General features: G+C 38.6%; 1 protein-coding gene across 2 annotated transcripts in view; it reads left to right on the top strand.

The window, feature by feature from the left end:
* Window positions 1-13,433, top strand: part of LOC122657470 (flowering time control protein FCA-like) — a 50,228-nt gene that overhangs the window by 18,384 nt on the left and 18,411 nt on the right. For both annotated transcript variants that reach the window (XM_043852178.1, XM_043852179.1), the window contains 7 exons: window positions 97-175; window positions 6,085-6,167; window positions 6,251-6,302; window positions 12,028-12,095; window positions 12,400-12,466; window positions 12,924-13,003; window positions 13,095-13,159. In XM_043852178.1, the coding sequence (XP_043708113.1) occupies window positions 97-175; window positions 6,085-6,167; window positions 6,251-6,302; window positions 12,028-12,095; window positions 12,400-12,466; window positions 12,924-13,003; window positions 13,095-13,159 (494 nt within the window). The remainder of the gene's footprint in view (window positions 1-96; window positions 176-6,084; window positions 6,168-6,250; window positions 6,303-12,027; window positions 12,096-12,399; window positions 12,467-12,923; window positions 13,004-13,094; window positions 13,160-13,433) is intronic.

Here is a 13,433-nt window from a genome sequence, read left to right as displayed (position 1 = left end):
CTGACCTGCCATCAATGTTGTTGATATTATCTGTGTTTCGGTGTTATATAAAAATATCTCCTTTCCTCCAACTGACTGTTACTTATTTTATATCAGATTCGTCCCTTATTTGCGGAGCATGGAAATCTCATTGAGGTTGCTTTGATCAAGGACAGGAGAACTGGCCAGCAACAAGGTATGTAAAATCCTATTTCTCTGACTTGACTGTGCTCTATACCTGTGTCTCTTTTCAGGTCCTCTGAGGGGATGATGGGAGAACCAGTAAGCTCAGTTCGTCTCAGTTAGTTTTTGTAACCATTTCCACGGGTGTTGTTTTTTGGTTGCCGACCTTCTGTTTATGTCCTTCCTGTGAATCCAGAAGAAGGCAAGCCTATGGAAACCTACTAAAAATTGGTAACGTACGGCAGTTCGAAACTTGGAAGGAAAATAGACCCTGCTCTTTTACCGCTCACTGCAGTGATTACTCTCACCAACATTGACCGGGCATGTCAGTTGCAGTGGGGTGATCTATTGCTATAGCTGTAGAATTTTATGTCAAGTTTGAGCCACGTGCAATTGTTGTACATTAAATGAGATAACAATACATTGACGTTTTGTTTTTTTAAACGGCAAGTTAATTACCTTAGTGTGATGTGGAGAACTTTTGTGGTTTCTTGTTATCGCGGTAACCAGGGAGAAATCTTCCCTTTGAAGGGCTGTGAGTGTCCATTTATCATTTGTGATGTTTGATGTTTGGGATGGTCCTTGGTTCTGCCAAATCTAGTTGGTTATCAACGTTGGTCAGTTATGACTTTGTTGGCACTTTGTGTTTCATGAGTTACTTTTTGAACTTACAGGCTTGTGGATGTTAGGAAAACAGTGCTTAGCGTTTCTCTACTGGTAATCTGGTATTGTTAGAAAATTCTCATCGCTTATGACAGTTGTATTCTTGGAGAGGCTTTTTTGTTCCTCTTGACATAAGTTGGGGGTGGTGATTTGTGGCATAATTTGTTGTTTGAGAATGGCCACTTCTTTCAATTTTTTCCCTCTTACGTGGGAAAGTAGTGTGTTAATGTTGGACTTTGTAAGTTTCTGATTGGAGGCTCTTGTTTAGTTAATCATCAGCAAAGGTGGATATGGCTTGTTGCGACTGACTTACTGAATACCCATTGCGTAAATGTGGTTATAACTAACTAACTAACTAACTTTGTATGGAAGCATCCTACTAAGTTTGTGGTTCTGAAATTTTGTTCAGGAAATCCGATGTTGGTTTCCCCCCCCCCCCCCCCATATGAGTTGGGATGAGCATAATTTTTGTTTATGATGTCGGATGTTCATTCTGCCACTCCAAAGCATTTTGGTTTGTTGTCTTTCCTTATTCTTTACTTGGCTGTGTGCGCACTTGAGCAGAGTAAAGCTGATCATAGACCACCATTGCTTCTTTGGTCGTAGATCAGCCAGTGCAAAAATAGGGGCTCAGCCTTTGCTTCTTTGGTCATAGATCAGCTAGCGCTCAGGAGTTTCTTCTTCACGGAAGGACTTGCTTGGTCATAGGGGCTTAGCCGTTCCTTTCTGACCCAGCTCACCTGCCTCTGAAGCTGGAATGACCGCCTACCAAGGAATCGTAAAGTTGGAAGTAAGATGTGGAATATGATTGGACGTTTTCTGTGGTTTTTCCATGTTTCAACTTCATTACCAATCGATCGGTTACACATTCCATTAGGGAGCCTGGTCTTGACTCTTCAGTATTCTTGTTCGGCTCTTGGAATCACATCCAGCAGTGGTTGGAATAGCTCGCAAAATCCAACCACTTCACCTAATTCATTGCCCCCAACTGTTTCCCGTACTTCTATATATGCTATTGAGTGCTAATCCCACTTTGTGGATGTATTTGGATTAATGTCTATATGCTCCTTGCTGTTAATAGAATGTTATTTCAATTTCACGTATGAGTGCTGGAATACCATTGTGAACTGGTTTCTTCTTTGTTTATTAGTGGTTTTTGGAATTTATTCCTCTTCTTAGTAACCAGCTGCCTTTGTTTTCTCATTGTCTATCCTGTTAAGTGGCAACCATGTTACAGCAGATCTTACTGCTGAAACTCACAGCTAAATTTGGGATGTGATTAGTCATTGGAATTTTATTGACGTGGCTGAAGTCAAGGCTAAGAAAACATTATCTGATGCTGGTTTGTTTTATTTCGTTTAGATTTTTTTGTTTATGGTCGTGGATTATGTGTGGGTTTGTTCCAACATATGCTAGCCTCTTTTTTCTCTTGGCAATGAGGTGGCATTATTTAAAGACGTATTAGGCCAGAAAACCCTGGTAGGTATCAGTCTTATCCAAAGATATATGGGCAGTGCTGGTTGTAAAACTTTCTGTCTGGGGAGCTTATACTATATTTTGTTCAGGCTCTCCTGCTTTCTTTTTTAATGGACTGATGGACCTGGATTCTGTTTAGGGTCTCGAAATTGTAAGAGTGAACATGTTATGTTGTTGGATAAATTAGCTGGTCAAATATGGATGGTTAGCTGCTTCAAGGTTAACAAGTGTACTGTGCAATTTGACTGTTATCTGAGCAGTTATTTAAACATCCACACACTGCAATTTTTTTAAAGTTGGTTTGATGAGAACTTGTGATGTAGATTTTCTATTTTATTTTAGTGATCGGTATTTATCAATCATGAACTATGTTGAGCTCTCATTCATCACAGGGAATTCAGTGAATTAATTGCTTGTTCTTTATGATCATTTATTTGTTCTCCTGTTATGCGTGACTGCTGAGATGGATGTACATTTTCTTTTGCTTGTAAGCTATATTTTGTGCGAGGATCTTCTTGGGTTCGGTTCTTTGCTATTTGACTTAATTTACCACTGGAAGGCCTTAGATCAATTATTGTATGGGTGGTGTTGTGATATAAATGTGTACTATGGAAAGTTAGCAATACCTCGAGGGTAAACTAAAATGTCTCTGTTGTTACTGGTATTTGTATCATCATGAGGCCATGATGCCTTGCCACAGACACTGCTGTTTGTGATGTTTGTATCAACATGAAGTCATGCTCCCTTGGCATGTGGCAGCCGTGGATTGATGTTGGAGGGTTCATGATGCCTTGGCTCAGTCACCCATTTCTTTTGTCTAATTTCAACCCGAAGCAAACTCAGGAATTGATTAAAACGGAAATGTCAAGTTTTGTATTACTAAAAGATTGCTTTTTGTCTTGTTGGAATCTTGTGGCAGTGACACTTTTGTAGACTCACTTTTGAGCATTTCTCCTAGGAAGGCTGAGCCTTTTCTTTTCTTTTCAAATGAATACGTATTAATAAAAAGAGAAAGAATGGTACACAACCTTGGCCAATGTGGCTCTGCAAACAATGAAAGCAAAACAAGCCAAAAGAAAGTACATGAGAGAGAAGAGAGAAAAGCTACATGACAAGTGAGCTAATCTTTTATTACAGAGTGCTTTTACTAATATAAGGTGACTGTAGTAGTACTTGTGTGAAAGAAAAACACGGTCTAATAGTTAAATTGATTTACTTGACGCATTTTATGCTGTTCTCCCCCTTCTCAGTTGCTAATGGTGGGGGGGGATTACTGTTTATCGTTGGTGGATTAAGTAAGTTTAAATATTATGGTTTCTCATGTCATTTTCTACGTCACTGTTCTTCTCTCTGGATTAAGAATGTTTGTGTAACATTCTCATATATCAGTCAAATAAATTTTAAATGTAGTGGATCCTTCCATCTTATTCTAAGGGGTGGAAATTTGGTTCTGGAGGAAAGATTGAAGTTGTGAAAACGAATTTGGATACGCTGATATGGAGATCTTGTGCTTCTTCCATGGCTATATGGGTGATGGATATGCTTTCTTTTGACCTGTGTGGATGATGGATGATTTTCTTTTATGTTATGTGGTGCAGATTATGATGTTCTTACATGCCTTTATGGCATTTTGTTCCATCTTTACTTCTTTTTGATAGGCATAAGCTGTTGTATTTATTTTTCTCCTAGTAGTTTCTGATAATGGATCGGAGTTAAGAGTATTACATTGAACACCTACATGGTGAGGAAATTGTGTTTTACAATAGCCGTGGTAATCTAAATCTCTAGAATTGTGGGGCAAGCATCCTGATATTTGCAATGGAATAGACTTTCCAGCCGAACCATGAGAATCCTCTATATGCTACTCATTTATTAAATAAATAAATAGATGCAAAGCTTGGAACTTTTTACTAACCAACCCATGGTTTGCTTGTAAATCTCCTATTTACTTGGTGGTTTGTCATCGAGAAAATCTAAGTAATGATTTATTTTGGAGGATCTTTTGTCCTTTCAACCGACTCTCTCCAAATTTTTGTCCTAGAGGTGGTTCAACAATTGGCATTCCTAGAGGTGGTTCAACAATTGGCATACATGCGAAGCAAAGTCCCTTTATTTTTTTTATCTTTTTAATGCTTGTACAGTTGCATCACTCAAGCGTTGAGATTTATTGGCGAGGAATCATCAGCTTATTTAGATAATTTTTCATGTTAACTTAATGATACTTCTATTGGTGCTTCCGTATTATCAAATCCTCTTTAGGGCACTTTCGTTGGTAAAACCACTATACGAATGTTGGTGGTGTTCATCAAGTTCAATTTTGCATGTTTACTTATATTTGAGGGGATAACACCCGTGTGTTCGTGCAAAGGTTATAGTGATTGTGGGTCTGATCTTGGTTTTTCTACTCACATTGTCTTCTTAAGAGGTATTAATTTTGTCGAGGATGGACAGATTCTTTTTCTTTGTTCATTACTACATTCTGACTATTAAAGTCTCGTCTTAGCTCGCTGCATTTGGTTGTCACACACCATTACAAATGTGCTTCCAGTTTAATTTATTCATCTTCCTTGATTGCTACGTGAGCATGTGTGAGTTTACTAGTTTATGGCTTCTCAGTGTATTTGATAGTAATGAAATGAAATCAGACCAATTGGGATTACACATAATCTTTGTTCTGTGGTAATTTACTATGTCTTTAATCTAGGAATTGTTTGTCATAACTGGCCGGCCAAGAATTAAACACGCAACTTCAAACTCAATTTCTTTATTATGTGGATGCAGTAAAGACTCTTTTTTTTTTAGGGGGGGGAGGGGAAGGGGTTTGGTGTGGGAGGAGTAAGGGGTTTAAAATATATTATTGGTATTGTTAAGTATATTATTTTCCCTCCACCTTTCTGTTGGATCTTTCAACATAGTCTTTGATGCTCCATTTATGATCTTCTTTCTCGTTATTCCTAATGCATTATAATTAGAATTAGTCCTGTCTATGAAACTGTATAGTTTCATCTGACAGCGTTCAAAGTTTTAGAAGTGATGCTTTATGGGGTAACAAGGAGACTTTATCCTCTTTTCTGCTTCATAGTTCAAAATCTCGTTTCGGTAGGCCATTTCGGTGGAACCGAAATCAGCGGAATACCAAAATTTCAGCAAAATTCCGCAGAAACAGTATTTTTTTTTCCTATGTGCTTCACTTGGCCATTTTGAGGGGTTGGGGGGGGGGGGGGAGGCCAAAATGACCGAAATATTTAACCGAAATTTCGACAAAACAGTGCATTTTGTGACCGAGATGAGTGAGATTTTGAACGAAATGAGCAAAATTTTGGTCGGCGAAACAGTGTTAATTCTGGGTTGCACCTCCTGTTTTGTCTCGGACATGTTGAAATTAGTGAAATTTTGGCGAGTTCTTGAATTATGTTCTGCATATACTCTGCCTCCATCTTCTATTCAGTAGGTCAAGTCTGAGTGTCTCCTCACAATCCGTCAACGTTTCTTGGTGTTGATTTTGAATTGGAGGGGTTACTTTTGTTTTATGAGAATTGATCTTCTATGCTTACCTATCTTTGGTGCTTTCAATACTGTCTTGGATGGTATTCCATTTATTTTCTTGTTGATCAATCTGTATTCATTTGAAGGTTTCTGAGTTTTCTTTTGGAAATTCTGTACATGTCTTTCTACCTAAATTTACATACCATACAGACTTGTATATCTAGTGACAGTCTGTACTGTTGATTGAGAGTAGCAGTAACCTAATGAAAATGGGATATGAAATCTTTACCTATACAGGATGTTGTTTCATCAAATATGCAACTTCAGAGGAAGCTGACAGGGCCATTAGAGCTTTGCACAATCAATATACTTTGCCTGGGGTGCGTTATACATTGACACGAGTCCTGTCAGTTGCTGGAATCGCCATTCTATTGTTTTACTAATTCATGTTTGTGTGTTTCAGGGAATTGGTCCCATTCAAGTTAGATATGCTGATGGTGAGCGGGAACGTCTTGGTAATTGTCTTGCACCTTCAAAATATATTACTTGTTGAAGTTTGTGCAGTGTTAAGTACTAGATGTGTTGATGCTATACCGATTACCTCATTTAATGTATTTCTCATACAGCATATTGTAGTACTTGTTGCACTTTTGCACATTTCCGCCATAAAATGCCCATAAATTTCTATTTTGAAATTTCTGGTTGTTCTTTTGTTCGAGGGTGCAACCTGCAGAAAACTGGTTTATGTCAACAATGTGAGTTTTGTGTATTTGAATATTCTGATTTGTTAATGCTTTTGTACTCAATGTTGGCTTCTCTAAACCTTGAAAGTAATCATTTTCTAGATATGCTTCTGGATAACAGTAAATGGTGAGACTTCAATTATATCAAAGGGAAAAAGGAGCCTGTCTGGGATTGTGGCTCCTGTGCCCAGACACAGGTCCCATGAAATGACCTCCCTGTCCCCATGAAAGGTGAAAATCCAGTCCCTCTTGATGCTTCTGTGTGCGCTCCCATTGGCGCAGGGGCCTCGTGATGTAGATCACAGGTTCCAGCACTGGTGTAGCCGTAGGAACAAAGCCCAAAAATCAGTCCAGAATCGCTGTGGGAGACAGCCTGATCTGATGTGGCCTGGTTCTTGGTTGGTTTGATGGAGCAAGTCCCAGCGGGCAGCGGACCAGATTTCTGGAATAAAAAAAAAAGAATAAAGCAACAATATAACAAAGGAGAGTAGGGGGGTATTTTGGAACAAAAGAAGAAATAAGGGATAAGATGAGATAAGAGAGGAAAACAGGGGTAATTCTGGAAGATCCGGGAGATAAAAAGAAAGACCTATCGTTTGGAGGGCAGAAATGTGATGAACTCACAGTCTTCTACCAGTGGACAAACTGCAGCGAATGGAGGAGTTCGAGTTTAACGTGGATTCTGGGCTTCAACTTCAGCAAGAAGAGTGCAATCTCGAAGGAGGTGGAGTCGACGACTGCAGTGCGGAACCAGGTTCGAGTATTTTTTTTTGTTCGAGTTTCTGCTTCTCACTCTCGCTTCTCTTCAATCTTCTGCACTTTTTTTTTCCACTCAGTCAAATCTGGTTGGGGGTTGAGCGAGTCACAGAGAAAAAGTAGTTGGCTGGGGTAGGGTTTTCAATTTCTCTCCTTTTGTGTGTGTGTTCGCTGTTACAGCGTGGAAGAAGGGAAAGGGAAGGTGGGTTTGATGTAGTCCTAGATTGGTAAATAATCCAACTAGGAGCCAGTAATCAGGATCTGCTATGAACTGGTAAATCGGGTAGGTGAAATTGGGATTTTGGTCAAATTAGGGATAGGGTTTAATGAAACCTAGGGATTGATGGTAGGGTTAGGCTAAGTTGATGTAGGGGAGTCTATTAGTGAAGGTTACATTAAGTTTTAATGGGGGGAAAAAGTGTGCTGGAATTGAATTGCAGCAATTTAGGGTTAGGTCTCTGGGTTTCTGGATAGAGAATAATGATGGAATCTAGGGTTTAGGGTTGTTTATTGGGGCTCTAACCAAGGTCAAGTTTTCCACCAGGTGAGGGAGATTCGGTTCAAGTTTGGATGGATTTTTAATGGTCTGATGTAAAGTTAAGGTGAAATCACAGAATTAGAAAGTAGAAGAATGAAAATAGAAACTTAGGGTTTCAGACAAACCAGTCACCAATTGAATATCGGATCTGGAATGAGAAGAGAAGATAATGCTTGCGGGCTGTGCTCCAAACCAGATTCAATAAATTGAAGTAAGCTCAGAAGTTGCAGCAGCAGTACTTTGAAGAACAGGCAGATCGAGCTTCAATGGAGAAAACCCCAAATTCCCAACAGAACTGTGATCTGAATCTTCTTCAAACAGTGATCGAGTAACCCTCTATCACATCTGTTGTTGATGTTCTTGAACCAGCAGAGAATTAATAATGAGCAGTCCACCAAAGTAGAGTGAACAGTACCCGTGAACAGTATTTGAAGAAGAAAGAGAAGAAGAGTGGAGAAGAGATGGAATTGGAAAAGGGGGATAAGGGGACGGCTCTCTCAGCCTCTCATCCTCTCACTAGGATTTCAACTACACAATAAATTCTTATTCAATCGTGGGGGCTCTCTAGAGCTCTGACACTTTTAAACTAGGACTCAGAATAGAAACTGGGTAATTGAAGTTAAACTCTAACTAGGAATCCCAATTAGGATTAGGATTCACAACTAGGACTAGGATACCCAACTAGGATTCCCAAAAATAGAAACTAGGACTCCCAAAAATAGGACTAGGACTCAAAATAGAACTAGGACTCAAACTAAAACTAGGATTCAAAGCTAAATCCCAATTAGGATTACAACTCCAAACAGAATTCAAATAAAGACTAAATAAAAATTTGTAAACCTAATTCCCATGATTTAGTGCTGGTGTAGGGGAATCCCTACACCTACCCTACACCTACACTACTGCTGGTGTAGGGAAGAATCCCTACACCTGTGGCTGGTTTTAGACAGCCGATTTAAATCAGAGTCGCTGGAACCGAAGGGAGCATTTTGAGGTTTCAGTGAATGATGGGATGGGGTTAAGGTTTCAGCGGGAGAGGAAAAGAGAGATGATTTCTGTGGGTATGAAAAGGTTGGTGTCAGAAAGGTTGCAGCAGTAAGGGAAGGAGATGTGGTTGCTGTTGTTACCGAAGAACGGTAATGGGAAGGGAGGGAAAGAGATTGATGGGAAAGGATGATGGATCCTTTGGCTCTGATACCAAATTGGTGGAGGGCCGGTTGGGAAGAGAGGAATATCAAAGTTGCAGGGGAGAGGGGAAATCACATAAGAAGAAGAAGGGGGGAGAAGAGTGCACACACACACCCACACAGGTTACTCAAACCATAACGATTCCCTTCTATTCAGTCTGTTCTCACGTTGGTTACATTGTAATATTTGAAGGGAAAAAACAAAGACAAAGACCAAAAACTCAACGACTCCTAGCTAGACTCTAAAGCTGAACCTGAAATAACTTGCTATCTATCTCCTTCGTGTCCTACCCAAATTAAAAGATTACATAATACTTTCCCAAATAAAATAAACTTCCTAAAATCCTTCTAGACCCAAGACTCAAACTGGACCCAGTTCATCTCCATCTGGATACCCAATTGGGTTTGGGTCGGTCCAATGTAGTATATCTGCATCACTATCCCCCCTTCTTCTATCTATCCATCTTCTCTATTTTCTTTTTTCTTCTTTGTTTCTATTCTGTTTTTTTTTTTTTTTTTTTTTTTAATTTCAATTCCCTGCAAATCTGAGATCAGCCGAGGTTCCAAACTACTGCTGGGATTTTTTTTAATTCAATAGAAGATTTCATATTTGCTGATTGAAGAAAGCCTCAAATGCCCTGTGGATGCTGCTCTTCATTGAAGAGTTTACGATCCTCCTGTAGAATTGGTTACAGCCTAGCTATTCTAGATTTCCACGCTCCCGGACAGAAAACTCTCCCTTTATATTATAACGGGCAGGAATACTGTTTGTTTGATTTATTTCAGCCCTTTTTTGTAACGAATCCCTTCTGATGTTACAACTTAAGTTCCTGAACATGTAGAAAAACCTTAGCCATTGTATTGGCATTTGTAATGTGATCATAGCTTCTTTTTATAATTTTTATTAGTATACAAACAGAAACTCCCATAAGCAGAACTGTACAAAGGCCAGAAAAATTTTAGCCAAACTTTATACAAGGTGGAGGGTTTTCATGGAGGCCGGGGATTGTACAGCTCTCAGCTGACCCCTGTTGGATCCAGGATGGATTGGCTAATCCTCTGAGAGGGATTAGATGATCGATTGGATCATTCTGATCCTTCCACCGAAATGGACATGATCTATTATGTAGAAAATTTGGTTGATGTGTCCCAGCCTGATGCAGATAAGTCACCTAGTGGGCTTATTTTAGTGGAAATAAGCCTTGGGTTGGGTTATGTATGTATTGGTCCTTTGATTCCATGTCTTTTATTTGTAATGGGCTATTTTAATGGGTCTAAAATGTGAGTACAAGGTAGACCTACGGGATTCGGCTTAGTAGTAGTTTATTTTCATTCGTAGTACAAGTAGGAATAGGTCGTTATTAGTTGTTATTTTATTTCAGCAAAGTTGTAATAGCTTTTTAGAACTCCTATTCCTTCTAGGGTGTTTTTTTAAGTTTATATATACATTGTAAGGCTGCCGAGCCAGATATGATTTGATTAATTGAATTTGAGACTGTCATAGGCTTAAGAAGCTGTGTGAGACAGTTGGTGAGAGGCCCAACCTGAGATAGGTCTAGTTCTGTGAGTTCTTTTCCCTTTCTCTGTTAACCGCCAGCAATACTGTGTTTTAATTCTCTGATCGTGGTTGTTAGTTACTGATCTCATTTGAATCTAGATTTTAAGAGGATTCAGAGTTGTCTTGCTATATAATCAACCCTAATACCAGTTAGGCCTGAATCTGAGTTTAATTCCTGGTTCATTGTTCAATCGGGTTCTCTGTTTTCTGACTTATTTCTTCACAGATTGTTTGGTCTGTAAAACCCAAACCCCTCTTCTGTTTTTCCTTAAATTTTGGGATATTAAAGGCCTCCCCAAGGGTGCAACTCTACCTGGGTTTGGAGTCCTTTGGATTTGTTCTTTGATTGCTATTAGTAATCACTCTAAACCTGCAACTTTTGGATTTCAGAAATTTTGTTTTCTTAATTACTTTCTATCTGGTCATCTGATTGATCTTGGGGGTATTTATTAGCTTTACCTAGTCTTATAATCGTTTCAAGTTTGAGGGGAATCCGTTGGCTTGAGTGAACTTTGTTTGAGTTTTACCATTTCTGAGATCTCTACCCGTGAGATCGCCGTTATTCAAATTATTCCCAAACCGTCAATCAGATTGTTCCCATTTTTTGGAGGGTTCTTATCCTTCCTATTAACTACTGTTTCCTATAGTTTGGTGTGATTCTGAAAAGTTTGAGTTCTTTCTATCTGAGTGGAGTTTTTACTTGGGATCCCTATCCGGGAGGGTTTTAGAGTTGTTCCAACTTACACCCCCTCCATCACAGCTTCTCCCGATCCTTGAAATTATGTTGGAGACTGACAAATGAAAAGTTAAATGGCAAGCCAGCAGAAAAACTATGGAAACCTGCTGAATATTAGTTGGGAGAGGGAGTGCAGAACAGAGACAAATTTCACAAAGTAGGAAATAGATAAAGGAACTCAGGGATGTATGACCTTGCGTCTCTTGCTTTAAACAATACATAGATATAGATTTTCCATTATCTTTTTTGATTGTATGAATTAAGAAGTTTTATTAGAATAATAATGTGAAGGCAGTAAAAAAAAGAGTAGTGGATTGCAGAAAATTCCCAAAAAATTAAGAAAGAGTAAAAGCAATGGACTGTAAGACTTTGAAAGTGTAGAACATTTTACAGTACATACATAGATGCATCTATTCCCACAAAAACAGGTTTTCAGGTTGCCAACAGTTTCTGTTTATTTCTTAGAGAGTTCCTATAAAATGTGGTGCAAGTCTCAACCAATTGACTAAGGCTTGAGCCATTTACCATTCATATTGACATTTATTTATTGGTGATATGTCATTTATATTACTGATTAGTAAAATCTGAGCTGTTCTCTTTCAAGGCTGCTTTGAAAATGGAGTCTTAACTGGAGCTGATATTCCCTCCCACTCCCTCTCTCCTTGTTTTTCCTTTATTTATTATTATTTTTTGTTTTCTGATGTTGATTCTTTCACTGGTAGGTGCAGCTGAGTACAAGTTGTTTGTTGGTTCCCTGAACAGACAAGCTACAGAAAAGGAAGTTGAAGAAGTATGTTTCACATGTGTTTAGCATTCATGCCTACACAACCTTTCAAAAACATTTTTTTATTAGTACCCTTTCAGAAACATTTTTACTGTCTTGGTGTTTTTTCTTTCTGGGTTATTGTTCTTGTTCTCATTTTTTTACTTCTGAAGTTTGTGCACTTTTACCTTACAAAAAGATCGTGTTTCTTTGTTTGAAGATAAACTTCTTGTTTAAGTTGTTGGTTAGATCTCTTTACTTATGTGGCTTTGCACTGTAATGCCTTATGTTAAGAGGGTTCTCACAGTTATTACTGGTGTTGCCTTGTTAGATCTTTTCGCCTTATGGTCGTGTGGAAGATGTCTACATTATGCACGATGAAAAGAAACAAAGTCGTGGTGTGTTCTCTTGACATTTTACAGTTCGATTTCTCTCTCTCTCTCAGTTTCAGTTTTTAAAGTACTTGCACTGAATCCTCAATTTGATTTGCTGACCTAAAATATATCTGAGATCAAGAACTGACTTAATTGGATGGTCCTAACCGATTATGCTCCATTGATCATGGAAAAGAATATCTAGACCAGTACCTGCAAAAATGAAAATGTGAAGTCTTGGTCACTGTCATCCAGTTTCTTCTTTTTGACATACAACATCTATCATGTGGATGCATCAAACTTTTGTCCTGATTCCCTGATGCCATGCTTGTATCCCACGTAACATTGTAAATGAGACGATAGGTGGATTCAGCCCATCGTCTAACATTGTCTTGTCAATTTACATTTACACATTTGTTTGAGTGCGTCATTAATTAAAGTGTGTATTTTCTTGGTCCGATGTGATCGTTTAAATCTGAAGGGTGTGGATTCGTTAAATTTTCTCATAGAGATATGGCATCAGCAGCTATCAATGGTCTTAATGGAATCTATGTGATGAGAGTAAGCTTTATCTTTTCTTCAGTATATAGTGCTGCTCTTTTTCATATTTGAAGGATATCTTATTTCTTCTCTTCTATTTTCTGGTACTTAGGGTTGTGATCAGCCATTAACTGTTCGTTTTGCTGACCCAAAGAGGCCTAGGGCTGGAGAATCAAGGTCACTTCAAATGCTTGACCCCCCCCCCCCTTCTTTTCTTATGCATAATTAGAACTTATTTCTCTCTGTCGTGGACAGATATCTAAGTTCAACATGAGGATCAAACTTTGCTCAGGAAAATTATTTTTTCTTGTTTTCTTGATGTAATTGTGACTTAATTAGGTAAAAGGTGAAAGAAAGTAAGTGAATGTACAATGCTCAAAGTGGTACATTAGCAAATTCAAAAACACCAAAAGAGAAAAGAGAGAAACTAAAAGACAGAACGTGGCCCTGT

This window comes from Telopea speciosissima, chromosome 4 (assembly GCF_018873765.1).
Source record: "Telopea speciosissima isolate NSW1024214 ecotype Mountain lineage chromosome 4, Tspe_v1, whole genome shotgun sequence".
Lineage (NCBI taxonomy): Eukaryota > Viridiplantae > Streptophyta > Magnoliopsida > Proteales > Proteaceae > Telopea > Telopea speciosissima.
Note: the sequence above shows the minus strand (reverse complement) of the source record. Positions and strands in the feature narration are given on the sequence as shown.